General features: G+C 36.3%; 1 protein-coding gene across 1 annotated transcript; it reads left to right on the forward strand.

Annotated features, from left to right (window-relative positions):
• Positions 1-1,723: 1,723 nt before the first annotated feature.
• DTHD1 (death domain containing 1) lies at positions 1,724-14,206 on the forward strand. The gene is given in 12 exon segments (XM_010574537.1): positions 1,724-2,000; positions 5,744-6,551; positions 7,049-7,382; positions 8,032-8,211; positions 9,052-9,296; positions 11,383-11,547; positions 12,067-12,356; positions 13,625-13,869; positions 13,967-14,012; positions 14,015-14,046; positions 14,049-14,079; positions 14,082-14,206. Coding segments are annotated over 12 exon segments (2,778 nt in total).
• Positions 14,207-20,361: the final 6,155 nt, after the last annotated feature.

The following is a 20,361-nucleotide window of genomic DNA, read 5'->3' on the forward strand; positions in this document are numbered from 1 at the left end:
CTTAGACATCCCAAAAATTCTGGGTAGGAACATGACATTTTTCACTTCCTGTACATGAAAGTACATATTCTTTTCAGAATTCACTTTTTACTAGGAATAATTTGGGAAAATGTAGAGATGCTGGACCGTCAGAAATGGTAAATAGGTTAATGATTCTCATACCTTTTTGTGTTACTGTGCAGTACACTTCTAGTGTGATCAAGCAAACTATAATGAGTCAAATGGAACTTTCCTTTTGAATTTAATTACAGCTGGTTTCAGCTCATATGTTTGATTAAAGACACTTTATATCTTTCATTGTTATTTTAACATTTACACAGTGCTTTACATCTTCAAAGCACTTTGCTGACATTACCTTATTAGTTCTTGCAATGCTTAGATGCAATTTTCAGTGTGCTTTTATATCACAGTCCCATTTTAATTGCTATTTAAAGCTGCATTAATTATATTTATAATGGGCCATAAAAAGGAATGTTTAGTAGGAAAACCACTGTACCAACAATTTGTGTAGTACATTTCTTAAACTATAAAATATTTTTGTCTATGTGATACTTCAGATTTAGCCCAGTACTGAACTCTGCTAATGAGAGTTTCAGGCCTGTCCTCCCCTAGCACAGCATGATGTGAACTACCATCAGTAAGAGAATGTCGGTGCTGTTCCTCTGTTTGTTTTCATTGCTGTCCTGGCGAGACTTCTCTTCCTGAGCTTGCTAGGTGAAATGGAAATCATTGCAAATACTATCACTGAGGTGTAAGTGCCCAAATTTCACCCACTGTAGACAATGAGCACACAGGAGCCCTGTCTGGTACTCCCTGCTTCCTCCCAGGTTGCCTTCAGGAGCACATGTGCTGCCCACTATCATGGGGGTACTCGAGGACAGTGCTTTTTCCCTGTGAATGCCATAGTCGATTCTTGATGCCGCAGTTAACTTTAGTGTTCTCATGTTTTTCTGGTAAGTTTGCTTCTCAACTTCAAAAGTGTCAAACAACATTTCAGTCATTAGCTACTTGAACTTTTAGCTGTTACTGCTTTTTCTTTACATTTCTTCCTGTTATAAAACACACCCCAGAAAACATTGCAAGTTTCTTTAAATGTCTATTGCTAATAAGTATTTTTGCTAATCACAAAATTAGATTTGTAGATTCTTGTATTGCTGAAAGCTAAGTATAATCCAAATGCATCATCCAGACTGCATAGCAGCTTGGACCTGTTCCACCTATTTGTTGTCTCTGAACAACAAATAAAAGACAGTTGTCATAAAATGGTGTCAAGTGACCTACAGCATTTAATGTTAGCTTGCAATGAAGACAATTCCTCATTGTTGGTGACTATATAATTATGAATTCACAATTAAGCTTGATTTCATAGGTACTGATCATTTACAGCCACTGAAGTGAGAAATTGCTTAGAGCTCCTGAAATTTTGGTCACTGCTACATAACTGAGTTACATAACTTCCCTTAAAGGTGCATGGTGTACATTGGCATCTCTTGGCAAACCCTGCCCATAGTTACAGAAGAGTCACTCCTTTCTGTCACCTAGTAACTTTTCAATAGTCAACATCAACTCAACAGTTTCTGAGCTGGAGTTTGATTTCTCAGTGTGTGTGGAATACAGTACCTTTTTAAACACTTGTTTAGGCTACAAAGAATTAAACAAGGACAACACCTCGTGGAAGTGTTTGAGCAGAAGAAAAATTGTAGTAGTATGTTCTGAACATAAAATGGAAATGGCTGAAGGTAAGATTACACCTGCAGGCAAATCAGGCCAACTCCTGGAAAAAATCTGGCATATGAACTTGCTAGCAAGAGATGTGCTTCTAAAAAGTGATCCGGATAATGAGGGTATAGTGGAGTATGTACTTAGACTGATCTCTTTAACAAAAGAACTGAGCAGATCTCTCAGTCAGCAGCTGGAGAACGTTACAGAAAGTATCCAAGACACCTGCCACTTGCTGAGTGCTCTCCATGACAAATACAAGGAATTGACCGCAATTCCAGGCAAGTATGGAGGGACTTACCTGCAAACAGAATGGACTGGGTATATCGGATGCTAAGTTCTCCTGTGTGATGATGCCGGGGGACCTTACTTTTCATTTGTTAGTATTTCAGTACTTGGTCATTCATTAGACCAAATTAATTCATATTTCAATAGTTGTATCATGCTGGTTTTGAGTCTATTACATGAGATTCAGTATGAGATTCATAATTCTCACTATGTGAGAAAAAATATAAAACAGAATTGTTTCAAAGTTTTATGTATATTGTACTTTGGTGGGTTTATCTTGACCAGACACCAGATGGCCACCCAGCAACTTACTCCTCTCCCTAACAGGACAGTGGGAGAAAATAAGATGGAAGAGCTATGTGTCAATATAAAGACAGGGAAATCACATACCACTTACTGTCATGGGCAAAATGGACTCAGGGAAAAAATTAATTTAATTTATTGCCAATCAAAGTAAATTTGGATTATGAGTAACAAAGGCAAAAAATTAAAACACCACCTTTCCCCCACCCCTCCTTTTTTCCAAGCTCACCGTCACTCCTTCGTTCCCAACCCCTCTACCTTCTCCCACTCCCAAGGAGCGCAGGGGGACGGGGAACGGGGGTAGCAGTCAGTCCATAACAGTTCCCCTCTGCCACTCCTTCCTCCTCACACTTTTCCATGCTCTACCATGTGTCCTTCCCACAGTTCCTGTCAGGAAAAGCTGGGCTCTCCATGGCTGCAGTTCCTTCAGGGAATATCTACCTGCTCCAGCGTGGGGTCCTCCACCAGCTGCAGAGTGGATATCTACTCCAGCCTTGGTCTCCCACAGGCTGCTGAGCAGTACCTGCTCCACGCCTGGAGCACCTCCCCTTCCTTCTTCTCCAGCCTTGGTGCTCGCAGGGCTGTTTCTCACACGTTTTTCTTCACTTCTCACTGTTCTCTGGTGTTCTTGCCCTTTCTTAAACATCTTTTCACAGAGGCAGCACCAGCTTCCCTGACAAGCTCCGGTCAGCCCTGCAGTAGTTCTGTTGTGGAACCGGCCAGAACCGGCCGTGTCCGGCACGGGGCAGCCCCGGCCTCTCCTCACAGAGGCCGCCCCTGCAGCCCCCGCTGCCACCACCTCGCCAAGTAAACCTCATGTGTATGGTCTACAGTCCTCTACACGTAACAACAGAGTTTAAAAGATTACAATCAGAATAAGAAAGGCTTTGCCATCTTAGTGCATAAGTAAACACATGGGATTTAATTTCTTGCATTTATAATAACGATGTGGGTATAACGGTGTTATTTATTGCGAGGACCAAATCCAGGTTGTATTCCTGTAAAAATGCAGGATCATTTTGTGAAAAATGAAACAACTCTCTTTCCTCAGAAACAACATAGTACAACAAAGTAGAAAAGAAAATTAACATTTCTGCATTTCATAACGGTCTAACAGCATGATGCATAGACAGAGAAAGACTCCAGGCAGAAACCTTCAGCTATGCCTGTATTTATGAGTCTTTGTTTTACAGGTTTATAAAGTGTCTGCAATAATAAAAGAACATCTTTGTAAAAAAAAGGACCTACTTCCAGGCTCCAAGATCAAGCTAACTTTGCCCTGTTGGCCTCATGGCCAATGTGATTTTTATTTTTTTTTTTTCAGTTTTCTAAGAACTCGCTATCATTCTCCTTCCAAAAAGCTACTTTTCCTCATCTGACACTTTCCTATAAAACAGTCAGCAAAAAGGTTTGAAGACAGTTGCATATAAACTGCCACTGTATTCTAAAGCCCTGTTATAAAACACCAAAAAAAGCACAGAAAGCAAAGTGTTAGAAAGGTAATGGTGGTGGGGGAGTAACACAAAAGAAGGCTTATTTTGAGGTTAACCTTGTAACAGGATGCAAAAAGTGTCTTTTCATGCAACACAGTTGGGTAGTGTAAGGTTACAAGGCCGTGTCTTTGCTTGGCTTTAAGCACCGCAGTATTAGAAAAGTCACATTCACAGTGTAGAAAAATGCCATTGTTTTGAATGACACTGTTATCTTCAAATTTGATTTTAGGGAAGTTTAAATACCAGTATGATGTGTTTGGGGTTTTTTGTTTAGAGAATACAAAACTCAGGGAGGAAACAGGTTAATTTTGGTGGGTTTGCTGAAGCTTGAACTTTGCCTTATGGCTAGATTGGGAAGTGGTCTTTTACAACCCCCTATGCAAGTGAAGCTATGTTATTTCCAATTTGTTTGTTTTATTTCTCAGCCCTGTTATATTATTTAGAAGTTCTTCTTCACTATTGTAAAAGTGCCCCTGGAAAAACAGCAGTACTTCAGAAGAAACTTATATTTTTCTTTGAACGACCAGTGGAAAAAAATATATTAAAAATGTGTTTGCTTCTCCACCCACCCCACCCCACCCCCAACATAGTAAAAATCCAATAACAAGTCATTTGGGAACTGAGAAAATATTGCAAAGGAGTAATTTTTAGACTTGAGTTCAACAAGAAAAAAACTTCTTCTGAACTACACTCTTTGTAGGTTTAAATTAATCAGATGCAAATAGAGATGAAAGTGAAAGGCCTGTTGAGATCATATAACATCACACATAGATGTGTGATGGTATTCTTACTCAGAATTATTTTCGAAGTTGAAAACCTTGAGATACTGATTTATCTCATATGATGTTATTGAAAAAAGTGAATGCAAGCCAGTTGTTTCCTGTGAGACTTGTATCAGCCCTTCTTATTGTCCTTTCCTTGTGTGTCTCTGTCCATTATAAGTGGACAGCACACCATACTGTGTTTCATTCTGTACAATTTTCTTATTTGTATTGACTTTCACTGGATTTAACCTGAAAAAAAAAAGCATTTCAGGATCTCATGCAGCAACCAGAAATAAGCAAGAAATTTTCCGAGAGGTTTGTAGTATACCTAACTAATGAAGACACAGTTCCAGTTATAGAGATTGATAGCATAAGGTGAGGGAAAAGCTGAAAGGAATACATCTGACATCCTTGGAGAAAATATCTGGAAGGATTTCTAAGAAAAGGTGTAAGATAAGAAAAATGAGGGATCATAAAATAAATAGGTTAAAGATAAAATCTTACATGAGTGGCACATAGTGATTGTGTGCTTTTTATGCATCATTTTTCATGAAGTGTTTTTAGTTATATTCAAGAGCAACCTCCACCATTCTTGTAACTGGATGCTACAAACTGCTGAACTTCAGTATTGCACATGTGCTGGTGGTTTTGTGTTATCTTCTATTCTCCATAGCAAAAATTCAAAGCTGCTAAGCATGTTTAATATTAAGCCAATGTATAACAGCTTTGTTAGAGACCCATTCGTTAGAATCTTGCAGGATTCAATTTCAGAAAATATATATAATTAATGTTTAGTTTTAAAGTTCCTCCCAAACTGATTTGACTATTATTTACCAATTCCATGCTTTAGATTGATTATCATTAAGAATTTAGCTAGTGTCTGATCTTAGAAAGGTGTTCATTACAGTTGCCACAGTAGTACTTTGACAAATACACAGTTGTACTTGGACAAGTACACAAATGTACTCATGCATATTCATTTCTTCAGAAATTGCCTCAAACTGAATAGCAGTAAATGCAAAAATATTAAATGGAAGCCAGGAAATACATTGTGCTTCATGTATTGAATGACACTATGGAATTAGATGGAATTCATTATGTATGTGTATAACACTTTTCACATTTTTGCCTAGCTTTCATAGCAAAATTCAATTGGTTACCTATTTTTTACCTCAGAGTACAATGGAATTATAGATTGTCTGCAGAAAGTAAAGGATTGTTTGATAAATACAGTCTCACACCTTCAAGAGGCAGAAAATAAACTCTGTGCTGCTAGCTGCAGACAAGATGATGATTCTCAGATCCAGACTGCTCAAAACGCTTCTAGAGAAACAGATGTTTGTTGTTCTGAAGGAGAAACAACAGAGTCTGTGCAAGCATCTTCTAGTCCCAGTCAGCAATCCCAAAGAACTCCTTCCCTGAACAAGATGGAAAGTCAGAATGTTAATCAAATCCAGCCAAGTGAAACTAAAACTGTGGAAAAAGATGTTGCATCATTAGCTGAAAACATATCTGCTCAAGAACAGGATGTTAGCAGAGAACCTCCAATGAAAAAGGAAGATGGTGAACACAGACTACTTACAAACTCTGTTACAGAGAAAAAAGATTGCAATGGAATGGATAAACCCCATGGAGGTAGCTCTGTTACTGAAAAGTCTCCAGAACTGGCTTTTCAAGATGCTCTTACGAGCAGTGGGGAAGGCACTCTATCTGGGACATTGAAAGACATTTACGGCAGAACTGCCGCAAATGTTTTTGGACAGGAAAAAAAGGCAGTAGTCGAATCTTTGAAAGGGGTAGAAAGTGAAGAACATAGACTGACAGAGCAAATGGAAGACAGTAAAATGGACACAAATAATGAGATTTGTAGGAATGACCTAATTACCTTCACATCTTCAGCACAAACATGTGATCTTACTGCTGTGAATCCTACTATGAATGATTCAGAAGAAGTACAGAAATCTAGGCACTGGATGAACAAAGAGTAAGCACATTTTCTTCTTTTTAGGAACAGATGTACATATATACTGCTTATTAGCACATATATAAAACTCTGTGGGCCCAGAAATTTAATATGCATGTATTGAACAGCTGCTGGTCATGCACATAGTAGTGGTTTACCACTTAAGCATGCGCAATGAAGATCTTCCATTTGGTCTAAAGTAAACTGTAGCTTTCTATTTGATTGCATAATTTTTTTTTATGCCAGAGAGGGACTGAGTCACAGCTAGTAAAGTCAATAATTCCCAAATTGCTGGAAATCAGTAGGAAAGGACCCCAATTAGTCAGTTTTGTAATAATTTGTAAGCTCTTCTGAAACAAGCTAAACATAAACATTTTCATGATTTTCCCATCTATTCATAAACATATATTTTTATGATCTGCTTATGCAATTCATTATAGTAAAGTATTTAATTAAAAATACAAGACACCACCCCACCCAAAATACAAAGAATAATATTTTATATTCTTTTTCTCCAGATTTCTAGTGGAAGAGAGTGGTAAGAATGAACGTGAAGTAGCTTGTTTTATTAAAGCCCCTGCAACTGTTCTGGAGAATCTGAGGTGTAAGATAGTCAATGACACTAGTTCCTTGGTGGTGGATGATTCTGAGGAGCTGGTCAGCAATGTAATCAGTATTGAATGCTCTGATTTTGAGAAAACAATCCCTTTCCCTATCAACATTGCAATCCCATTTACATCATGCTTCAGCGGAAATTATCGGGAGATTATGGTGAAGGTGACTGATGTGAACTTTCAGTCAAACTACTTAACTCCTATTTCTTTCAAGGGATACCACCAAGGAAACCATAAGGTTGGTAACCTTTCATCTAAGCACTGTAAAAACATCATTCCAGGTTCCCAGTTAAGCCTCTGTGGAGTTATACAAGTAAAGTTGTCATGTGGGGTTAAATTGAACTTTTCTTCCTACTTTTCCAAGAACTAATTCTATTTGAAACTTAGTATTTAACAAGGTCCTTTTTTTCACTCATAATGTTAAGGCAAGTACTTGATCCCACAATACTAATGACTGAGTAATGGTTTATGATTTTTGTAAATAAGTGTAATACGTTGCATTATTTGATAAAAGTAAAAGCTTAAAGGGAAATATTTTGCATTCAGGTCACAGAGAATTAACACAATTCTGTGTATGAGTCCAGACTCCATCTCAAAGAAACACAGGATGGTTCTTTTTTATAATGCAGAGTTGCATTGGGCTAGATTCATCACCCAGTTTACAAGCTTATTTCATTTCACCCCAGTCATACACTGGGATATTAATGACATCACATATGACTAGAGATAACCAGATAACTAGGCATCCAGGTGGCAATAATATTGAATTTATTTTCATTTCACACTTTGGTCTATAAATAATGTTGCCTTTCCAAAATGCTAATCCGCTGCAGAACACAGTTTCCTTTCCCTCCGATGTACTCTAACCCCGCATTCTCTTTATGCAGGAAACCTTTGCGGAAGTGAAAATTTATCAGCTGGGTGTTTTTTCTGTGTTGTCATGCTTAAAGAAAGAAACATTTACTGTTCCAAAGGTAGGACTCTCAAAAAAGCTGAGTGTGGATTCTAGAATCTCTTTCTGTTACCATCCAGAAACATTCAGTTCTCCAGCACCTATCCAGTTAAAGGTGAGCTTGAAATATGCAATACTTATTTCATAAGTCTGTTATCTGATCAGTTCTGAAGCAAGGATGCCAATAATGTTAAAGGGCAACCTGTTCTGTTATTAGAAGTCTATGAAAAGTGGTTGCAGTTCCACATCCTGTATATACAGCAAATGGTTTCCTGTAAACTTTGTTAAAACCAAATGTTTCATGTTGTCAGTAGTCAGCAATATCTCTAGTTAAAAAGAACCATCTATCTTTGTTTGATATACTTCAGAAACAACTACAGTTGTTTCCAATAATGACATAAGCATCAACTCCAAACTTCAACTGCTTGGCCCAGTGTTTAAGTTAATGGAACAATTTTTCTCACCTGACCTTTGTCATTTGTACCAGGCAGTGCAACAGAAGGTTTTGTCACCTCTTAGTCTTAGGCTGAGAATAATCTCAAAATTTGCTTCGGTTATAATGTGTTTCCCCCTTCCCCCACAAAACCATTGATTCTGAGGTACAGAGAAGCTAAAATTAACAGTAAAAAAAATACAGATTTGAAAAATCTTAGAAAATTGTCAAAATCTGAGGGAGCGCAGGGGCTTCAAAACTTGAACTGAAAGCAGGAACAAAACAATCAAAATATTTTAGTCAGTAAAGGTTCCAGTTTTTGATTACTTTCAAGCACCTGGTTGTGCATTGTATAAAGTGCTGATATGTTGGTAGGGTTGTTCCTGGGTTACAGAGAGGAGCCTAAAGCTTCTGTGATACTCTGATTCAGTTCCAAAAGATAAATCAATTTGTAGAAAACACGCATGTAAGAGAAGATTTATTCATTTAAAAATTAATTGTACAATTGCTTTCCATATTTAGATTCAGCCAATTGAACCATCATTGGTTTCGACATTGAAAGCAAGACACGATATGTACCACTCAGTGGTATCTACTAGTGCACTGGTTTACATCCAACATCCTTCAGCCCAACCATTTAACAGCTCAGTCACTATTACTCTACCCTGTCCTCCAAACCCAGAAAAAAAAAGGCAAGGAGATGAGACAGAACATGCAAGAGCCATTAGTGCTACAGTAAAGAGGGTTGCTATGGCATACCATCCTCGGTAAGAACAACTTCACTACAAATTCAGCATTTTCAAAACATCAAATTGAATTAATTTTAGCAATTGCTGATTAATAATAATTTTTATAAAAAATGCGTTAGCTTTTTAATACAGTCTGCTATACTTAAAAACATTGTTAGAAACACTAGAGCAAATCACCACAATTCTCATGCTATAGCTTCACCAGGAAAATTCATATAACATTTGATGTATAATCTTTAAATATGCTGACCACTATCTTTCTAGCAGGAGTCAGAGTGAAAAATGTGTGGGTTTTTTTCGGTAAGAAGTGTTCAGCCATTTTCACCAAAGCCAAACATTGAACATAGATCCTGTGATCATTATTTTATCAGTTGGTGGTTTGGCTACCCTGGCCTTTGAATTTTCTGCTCTCTACTTCTACACATTCCAATAGCTACCTGAGTCAAAATTTATGACACAATGGTTTGGAGTAGATCATTTTCGTGGTAACTGCCACACTAGACAAAGGTCCAGATTTTTCCAAAGCACTCACTACAAAATTTCTAAAACTTAGACATTTTGAAACATCTTAAAAAAGCATTAAAACATGGGGCCTCCTAAAAAATCTCTAAATTTTAGTTGTTAACTGGCAGTTCAATCAAATTTATCCATGATGCATATGAGGATATGGATAAAACTTTTTGGTGGAAAAAAAGGCCAAAGCTAACCTCATCTATTTTGATAGCAAAATAAATGGTGTTTTTACCTTCTCATGCAGGAAAAAAAAAAATCTGAACTTACCATTTGATTGTTGTCCATCCAGTTCTGCTGTCATAGGCAACTGCAGGTTCAGAAAGGCTTACTGGGATTTCTTGGTAGGCACTAGCTTGGGACAAGAGTCAGCTTTGAAGTACTTCTACTTTAGGTCATTACACAGTTAGCTTATTCCTACTGTGCTAAACATTATCTTTTTCAAAATTCATCTACATGCCAAGATTATGATTGTCTTGAAAATAAGCAAGGTACAGATAGAGAAGGCAGACAATATCCTAGCTTTCCATTTCTGAAAAACTAGTTTTAAAGAGCTCTACACTCACATTGGTCTCTTAGACTAGACATCCATCTTTATCACAAACTTCAGATTTGGGAAGGGTGCCCATGTCAGTTTATAGGAGATTCAAATTTCATTTCCTCTACCAGAAGCATTTAATTGTGTGGCAGTACCCTTGTGGCATCTGTCTGTTCTTAATACCAGTCTAAATGGCACTTTAGATTCTCAGTCAAGGCACATTTATGAAAAGACCATGGCTTGATTGCTTATTTCTATACAAATTCCTTAAAAAATGATGCCAACTTTTTCCTGTATTTGCACATAGGCTGAGCCTGTATGCTTGTGAAATGCTTAGGCTGTCTTGTCTCAAGTATTTTCTTTTTTGGATTGTACATAGGGTGTGCATTTGTGGTGAATGGGTTATTCACATCCACTTTTAAAAAAACTGATAAGAAAAGGTGTGTGTGAGAGGAGAGTTATGGGCTTCCGCAAAAAAACCCTCATGTTTCATTCATTAGAATAAATTAGCCAGAGCATGTTGCTTGATTCTGAGTATGATATCAAAGTAATCACCTGATTTGAAGAGAAAGTACTTTTATTTTCTCTGTTGAAAGAGATAATGGATAGCAGTCATGTCTTACTGTCTAAATTCCTTTGTGCTTAGCGAGTAGTATTTGCTCTGGAATAAAAGGTGGGTTGTTTGGTGTTTTTTTAAGATTTGACCTCTAGAGAATCTAAATCTTGATGAATGACTCAAAAAAAATCCATAATAATTACTGTGCAAAATATTAAATGATAGATTAAACTAGATTAATTTAGATAGAAACCTTTCTTTTTCCTTTTTTTCCTCTTTCTGGAGAATTGGGAAAAAAAAAAAACCAAACCTCTCTTAACAGTTATATCACTTACGTACTTCAGAGTATAGTTCCAGATGTAGATTTTCAGCAAGGTGGGAGAAACACGTGTAGTCATCAGGGAAAACAGAAGGGAAAGCAGAGCTACAAATACAAGCTTAATCTTTCTACAGGATCTATTTTTCATTATATTTTTTCCTATAATTCCTTGGCTTTCCAGGGCTGTGAGTGCTTCTGTGAGAAAAAATGGGGAGAATCTCAGTGATACTTTGAAATTATTAGGTCACAGAAACAAAGAAGAGGGGTGGAAGGTGTTTGATGATGTTACGATCCAGAATGCACGGAATGGGCTTGTATCATTTGAACTAAATGAGCATTTAGAAAGGTAATGTATGAATAATTTAATAAAATCTTATTTACTAAAATATTTGCTTCCAAGTATATAGATCAATGGAAATTAGTAGCATTCAGAAATCATCCACTATTAATTATTAACTTGCCAGCATCTCTGCCTTCCACTTAGCAGTATAAGATCATTTTGATTTGTTACTCATAATTACAGAAAATATAAATTTGTTTAAATATTTTTTCATCTATGAAAATGTTATTTAGCTCTCTAACTACTAAACGATAATATTTTTTGAAATTTCTTATTAGGAAGTACTCTCTTACTTTCACCTAAAATTTGTATGTATTAATTCATAGATACAGAGTCAATGTACTCTGCACTTCAGAAAGAGGCAAATTTCCACCCTTTCATGTGCTGGAAACAAGAATGAAAAGGAGATAGCAAAAGGTCCATTGGAGACTGAGCCCTGTATTATTTTGCATAATAAATTGTTAGCAGTTGATGACATGATTTAAGATAGAGCTATTTATCTTCTTGCCTCTTTTTTTAATACAGCTTTGTCATCATTCGCCTTTCATTCCTCTTGGAAAACACATATCTGCTCCTTTTTGCTCAGGCTCTAGAAGAAGCTCTTTGTAGCACAATGGCTAATGTGATACTGTATCGGAAAAGAGAAAACCCATATAACATAGTAGTTTTGCTATCTGCATCCAAAGAATTGACCTGCAAACTTCAAAATCTCCATGAGGAGGGCTACTTTGGTCCCCCAGAACCTACACAGCAGTTCCCCTTAAGAGAAGGAGAGCAGATTCATTTTAGATTTAGAGGCAATATTTTTGCTTCAGGTAAGGTAATTAATTCATGGTTCTGGATGAACATTATCAATCACCCTAGCTATTCAGAAATCCTGTATGTGAACACTAGCAGACTGTGGTTAGTCATAGCACATTTAGTTATTTCAGTGTTTTATTTCTTGTAAATGATAGGCGCATGGAACTATAGGGGAAACTGCTCCAACTGGAAAATAAAATGTGCTAGTTGAACAAGATCCTGAGCAACCTTCTCTAGGTGACCCTGCTTTGAGCAGGGGGGGTTAGACAAGGTGATCTTCAGAGACCTCCTCCAACCTCTGCCATTCTGTAAAACCTGGTCCCTCGGAAACATTTATTTTAGCTTTTATTTCAAAAGGGCAGAATTCCATCAATGGCTTTTTACTATAAAGAACATTTGATAGGAATTAAACAGACTCCAAACAAAAAGAAAGTCTGCTATTTTACCTGTGTAAATTCACTTAAAGTGAGCAAGATTAAACACTGAAAGCCAGGGCAAAATGTTGCTTTTTGTGAGTAGCACTATGAATTGAGGTGATGAGAGAGAGTTACACTGTTTTCATCAGCAGCCTTGAAAATTCCATGCAGTGGCTGCCACCATTTGGAGATTTGCTTAAAGGGAACAGAGATAAGAACCCTCAGTAAAGTTTTCACCCAAAATTAAGTATAGGCTCTTCTGTCAGTTTTGGAAAGAACATATAAATATATATTTGGTCCTCTGGACATTTTGAACATAAACTCTCACACTGAAAGCTCCATTTAACCTAAAGAAAGGATTATTCTTCAAAAAGAGAAGTCTCTAGCCCCCAAGGAATGCCTGCTCATATATGCAAAGGATAGTGTCTATAGATGCATCAATTAAAATGGAATTAACAAATCCTAAAAATGCACCTACCTCTCTGCCTCCATTAATTTTGTTGTTACAGATAGACAGGTATCCATCCTGATTAACCAGGAAGCGTATACTTATAATTCCATTCACAACACTTTTACTTTTATTTCTGTCTGTGTTATGTACTTTATCGTCTTCCATGTTCCTTACTTTTCAACTTGTAGCACAGCCTTCATCACTTATTCCTTATGCCAATGATTCAGGGGCTAAGACAGCTGGCAGGAGTGTTTGAACCTCAGATGTTCAATATAAAGTAGTAATAATGATAAAGAACAACCAAATGGTATGTGATTAGCTCTATTTGACTCACCCTAATGAATTATTTTAGATGCCACACATCTAAATACAGTGAAAAAAAAAAAAATTTTTTTTTTTTTTTTATGGACTGCAGAGAATGGGAAAGATTTTGGAAAAGCCTACAGGCTGATTTTTCATTCACAAAGAAAACCCAGGCTGGAGCTCCAAATTAAAGAAGTGGATGAGTTTGGTAACCACAGTTCACCTCATTACAAAGGAACAGCAGTGTTTTATAAAATTACCAGAGAGATGATAACCAAAAACTGGGAACAACCCTTGCCATATGGTGAATATGAACACCAGTCTCCACTGTGTAAATTAGCACTAACGTTACCAAAGGTGGGTTTCTCACTTGATAATGTTAGAGATCTTTCCCTTTTTCCCTTACCACATATTTATTAGGCAAAAGGATCTTGGTATGATTTTTGCTTTACAGATACACACAGGAACCACTGATGGAGCAGTTCTGATCCATCAGCAATGTACAAACACCCTCAGAATTTCTCTTAGCAGGTGGGAGGGACCCTCATCCAAACACAAGCATAGAAAAAAATGTTTAGCAGGAGTTTTTCACCCATTTGCTCTCCCCAAATGCTATGTCCCTGAGAAATTATTACTAAAGTTTCAGTTATATACTTGTATCCTTGTCTTGGGAGTGCAGAATTGCAAATTGTAGGGGCTTAAATGGTTCATGTAACCTATCTTTCTCCTATCACCTGATTCTGCTATTATGCCTGATAAGCCTCTGCAATACAGCCATGTGGGCAACTATCATCATCTCTGGCGAAAGTTATTGCTACATAAATTAATCTTTAATATTCCTGCAATGAAATCTCATTGTAATCTTTTCAAAGAGCCTAGGTATCAGTACCCTAAATTGTACAAAAAGCTGCCACTAGACTACTGCTATCAAATTTGCATACATTTTCATATCAAAATATGTCCAGTAACAGTTGGTCTAAATCTCTGGTAACAAGCAGTAGCGTCTCTCTCTTTTTGAATTTAATTGACTTCACTCTTCCTTAAGCTATCAGCTGCAAATATATCTTTTATTTCATAAGCATATTTCTTGATTTCTCTCTCATCTTCATTCTCCTGAGTAAAAATTAAGAACAGTTAACTGCAGGAGATTTTAAGAGATCTCTTTTAGTGACAAAATCCATATAAAATCTAAGTTTTCTTTTGAGAATCAGATGCTTTCAAGCATTTTGCTGTTCCACAGGTCTAGCATTCCATGTGCAGTATTCACAGAGAGGGAAACACACACTCTTTAGGTCCAGTAGGATGATTAAAAAAAATTATAAAAAAAAATAAAAATCTGTGGCACACCCTAGGCATCAGTTAGTTTTCTTCCATCCACCTGCCTAGCTTCCATCCCATTGTTCCACTTTATTTAATCTTATTGGGTAATAAGAACAAGATTCAAAGGATTGAACTGCATTTGTATTAAACCACAAAGGTAATTATCAAGTGGCTTAGATTTGGGTTGGCATATATGGTCTTCTGCTATACATATTAGTCCTTAAATGTTCTATTCAGACTTTTCAAAACAAGTATTTCTAACTACCTCTTTTCTCCTACTAAATTTAAGTTTCCTCTTTCCCAGAGTGGCTGAGATCTTGAAGTCTGGTCAGTCTGTGTAAGTGTGTAAGAATATATATGTGGGTACACAGTAGCACCCAAACACCCTAATCATTGAGATGGAAATAAACAGAGGAACTGTATAATGTGATCATTGCTGGTAAATTAGAAATTAGAAATGAAGTCAAACCTCAGGAATTGTGATAGCCTTTGGGAATATTTTCTCTATGTCTATTTTTTGAGTAATGGCTCTACTTTCAACTGAATCAGTTCAAGCACAGAGGACCCAAGTTTGATGCATGAAAAGTCTGCTCAGAGAAGGCAAAGTTATCACTTCAGAAAATCAGTGTTGCAGCACCTTGCAAATAATTTTTCTTTTGTTTCTGGTAAATATATTTTAAGAGGTGCATTTCAAAGGAGTCAGAATCTGCATTAAATGCAAATATTAAGCCAAAAAAAGTGATCAAAATGCTTGAAAACTTTATAGTGATAACTTTTCCGTTACACGATTTGTATTTTCTGTCTTAGACAGAATGAAATACCAATCTATAGAATGAAAAGCAGCATCAAAATAACATCTTCCCTTATGTTGTAAGTCATCTTAGTACATAAAATGTTACACTTTGCTATAGTTGGTGAACCCTCCTACTTTTTGATCTATCCTCCATCCATTCAGTGTAATAATTTAAAACTGATAATGCCTAAACTCACGTTTTTTAATAGAGAAGAAATATTCCTTAATAATTTAGCTAGTTCAGTTATCTTTTTGAAGAAATATAAAACATCAATGAAGCTGATCATTCGACTTCAGTGAATAATTAGTAAATTAAATACAACATACCTTGCTGTTGATATAAAAATATACAAGGCAAATGGGAATTTCACCCACACCGCTATCTAGTGGTATGTAACATCTGTTAACACGAAGTTATAACATTGTTCACTCTTTTGCTCTTCATACCTTCTTCCAGTCAAGTAAATCTTGAATTCCATACTAAACAAACCCACAGAAATTTTAAGAACAAAAAATATTCTCTTTTGGCTTGTTTGCTGGCTGAAAGATAGGAATAAAAGGAGTTGGAAAAAGCAGCTTATTTTCTCAAGGGAAGATGATTACTAATAATGTCCTGCATAGGTCCATGCTAACATATTCATCAGAAACTTTTGAATAATTTAGTGAAAAGTCTGATGACAGTACAAAATATTCAGAGCACCAAAGTTGTCTGTGAAGAATCACAGAATATGATGATACTGAGTGACTAGAAAATAAACTAGATAAATTAGATGTCAATAAGTGTTTTGCTGGGGTGGAAGAACATATCTAATTTTATGCTGATAGACTCTAAATTACCTATCACCACTCAAAAAAAAAAAAAAAAAAGATCATTTTGCTCTCTGAAAACTTCCAGAGCATTCAGCAGCAAATAAAAAGGTAAGCAGAATGTTCCCAGTTATTAGAGAGCAAAACTTAAAACAAGATTATGCCATATATCTATAAGGCATCCACATCATGACTGCAGTCTGCAGTTCTGGTCACAGAACTCAGAGGATTTGGAAGAAGAGGAAAGAAAGAGGGTGATCAGAAACATAAAGTGGTTCTAGGTAGAGAGACACGGATGACAATACTTCAGGCAGTTTCAACAGAAGTTGAAATATTGTATACACTTAGGAATATTATGGAGGAAATGAAAAAGGAATTATTATATCCCCTTTCACAGGATATAAGAACAATGCTATTGGTAAGTGGCAGGTGTAATAAGTAATACAAAAGAACATACTTTATACATACAAAAGTAATCAAAAGGTGAACTCATTTTCACAGGATATTTGCTGCAGTTAAAAACGTGTTTGAGCTAGAAAAGGAATTGACTGGAAGAGACAGAACCATATATTAAACATAATGATCCAGATGCAATTAAATGCCAGAGCAATGAAAAGGAAATTCTACTTACTTACCATATCTTATTATGTGTTCTAAAATTATTAACAGTGATGAAAACACTGACAGGAAAAATTAACATAAGAACTTATATCCTGGTTTTACTGTCCATGATCTGAGCAACATATTTGAATCAGATATATCTTCACATTTAGGTGGGCTTTCTAATAAATAAAAGAAATAGAACGAAATAGTTAAAATCGGATGAGAAAACACAGTTAGGGAGAAATTTAATGCACTAATACAAACAACTACACCAGCCATCTGTCAAATGCAACTGCTATTTACCACTTCATTAAAGTACAAGTCTTGTGTTAATGTTCATATAATATGAACTGAGATTGGCACTGTCCATAATTAGTCATATGCTGATGCTACTAATACATATTGCCAAAGCACCTAGAACTGTCTGACCACATTTGTGTGCGTAGACATACACTCAACTTACAAATTTTTCTAGTTTCTACCACATGTATACTACTACAATACAGCAATTAAGCTGCCACAAATCTCGCAAGCGTATCAAAACATAATGCTCAGTGTTCATATCTGACCTATTGATAATGCTGGGTTGTTCATAGCATTGCTCACACTAACACACCTGCTTACAGAATTCCAGTCGTCACAGTAAGGCTCTCGTGTCTTGGTTGTGAACTAGTTGATTCTAAGTTGCAGCATTGTTGATGGACTTCTCACTTGCTCCCAGTATGCTGGGGGAGCCTTTCATGGTTTGGGAATAAAATCCCCCAAATAGCAGTAAATGCAGGGCAAGAACAGCAAAAACTATTTACATTTCTGCTACTTTGTTAATATCTTAAGTTTACTTTAACCATGTTAAGGGATTAGTTTTAATACACATGAGATCACAAACACTCAGTGTTGCCAGTAACAATAGAAATTTTCTCACCAAAATGAAATGAAGTTTGGGGCTTTTTTTTTTTTTTTTTTTTTTTTCCCCCAGGTGATAAAGTTGGAACCACCCACAATGCCTTGTTTTGGTTGTGACAAAGGCAGATGGAATCTTTTTAAGGCAACAATTCTGACTACATTTTCACTAATTTCTGTAGAATTCCTTCGTAAATTTCTCTTGAATTGTGGAGAGAAGACAGTAACTATGTAGATTATAAGCCATTTTTATACGTATGTGCCCACACTATCCACTCTCTTACAAGTATATTTCTGACAGTGGTCAAAGCAGCGGTTGTTTACTTTGTATGCAACCACTCACATCAGTTTTTAGTTTAAACATGCTACATTTGTACAGATGTAAGCTGGTCTTCACTAACGATTCCTATTTATGGAGCTTTCATTTCCTCAGCATTAGAAAACACTGGTTGGTCAAACCTGTTATTTTCAACACAAGTTAAATACAGTGGGTTATGTCCTGATGTCAAGTATGTGTGTGCATATCAGTAATATTTCTCCTGATTTCAAAGCAGTTGTATTTATGTGAAACTGGGCTAAAGAGTTTAAAAGGTTAATTTCTCCTTTTCTGTCTGTCCTGTTTGATATGCTACTAGAGTCTGGTCATGTCTGAGAGGTCCATTTGACAGAGCACTTCAGTCTTACTGGCTGAAATCAGAATGCTTTGCAAAAAGAGATTGTTGTAATACATACAAGCATTATCAAATTACTGTTCTGCTGAAGTTTTATGTCTAATGACTGTCTAACAGCAAAATAGCATGTGATCCTCTGCTTCAGAAAGGCAGTTGCTTAGCTAATTGAAGGGCCTTCCAGACTAGAAAACTGCTTTGACCACTAAGAGTATTTTACTTACACTGTCAACCAGAACAGTGGGACCACATGCCAGTGCAGCTGAACCGTGGGTGAATTTAGTGCTTCACCACAGATATTTAATCTTTAAAGGCAGATTTAATGTTTTAGATCTAATGCATTGTATATTATTACACTATTTCTAGACAGTACTCATTTTCAATTCTTATCATTTTTACTACTATTTTAACATTAAGTAGCATAAAGTGGTTCAGATTAAAGTCAATGCATGGGTAATTGAGTTCATCTACAATAACTCTGAAAATCTCATACAGACCTTTGAGGTGCTAAATTCTCATTAATGAATGAAAATAAGTTTAAATAGAAATGCATAATTAAACGAAGCCAAAGAAAGCTGAGTCTTGGAAGAAAAACAATGCCCCCTTCTGGAAGAGCTTAATATTCCCTTTATTCTGAGGGCTTTTTTTAGCTGTTACGCTACCTTCACACTAGGGCACTTCCAGTGACAGAATTGCTGTAGACGCATGCAGGACGAGCAGATTCAGATCTCAAGATGAGCACAGCACAGGATGGTTTTGCATTGCCAAGCAGTGCATACTGTGTGCATCCTGTGCACACTGAAACCCTCTAACAAGATGACTGAGTACAGGCCTGATGAAAATCTGTTTAATTCACAGGTGACTAGGTAACAGTTATGATTATATTGACCTTTTGGATGGGTAGCTCAGTACATATGAAACACTCCAAATATTGAACAATTTATAAGGCCTGTATTATAAAAGTATTTGAGATAAGCTCAGCAAGGCTCTGGCTCAATATGCCCAGCAGGAAAAGGAGCATAATTTATCCAGTCAGAGTTTCATGCTCTTAATTCACAAATGGAAAACAGAAGCTCAATGAATAAACCTGGAGCAAGTCTCACAGGGAAAGCTGTGCATAAAGAGTCAGATAATACAACTGAATGTGTGTGACAAAAGCAATATGGGCACTAAAAGAGGAAAATTACAGCTTTTAACAAAAAAAGAGCTGAACTTCACTTGATACAAATTAATCTCTTCTTGTGCTCAGTGCTTATGTAAGTAATTTTTTGTTCTATATGGAGTAGCAAACCACAGTAAAGCCTACAAGTCTTTACTCTTTCTCAGTCATAGGGAAAAAGGACAAAGTATTTTTTTCTTTCTCTGTAGTGTTCAGAGGAAGAAAGAGGGAGAACTCTGTACTTTCTAATGGAACTTGTCTTTTGAATTCTGATGATTTTTAGTGATTTATAATTAAAAGTTGAACTATGTAAAATGAATAGTACATACATACATACAATAGTACAAACACAGTATGGTTTCTAGACCTAACAACAGCTACTGCATACCTAGACACTGTTATTTTCCTTGAAATAGTATGGTATGTACACAGTTGTAATAACACAGAGACAGCAAGGCAAAGTTAATGCAGTATTCAAAATTAAAATCCATTTCATGTACGAAGGTTCCATACTGATTTTCTATACTCCCAGTTTATATACACTAGTCGTGACATAATGCTACTGATGAAACATTTGCAAAATTGCATAAGTTATAAAC

The sequence above is a fragment of the Haliaeetus leucocephalus genome, unplaced genomic scaffold (genome assembly GCF_000737465.1).
Source record: "Haliaeetus leucocephalus isolate CR32 unplaced genomic scaffold, Haliaeetus_leucocephalus-4.0 Scaffold439, whole genome shotgun sequence".
NCBI classification, from domain to species: domain Eukaryota; kingdom Metazoa; phylum Chordata; class Aves; order Accipitriformes; family Accipitridae; genus Haliaeetus; species Haliaeetus leucocephalus.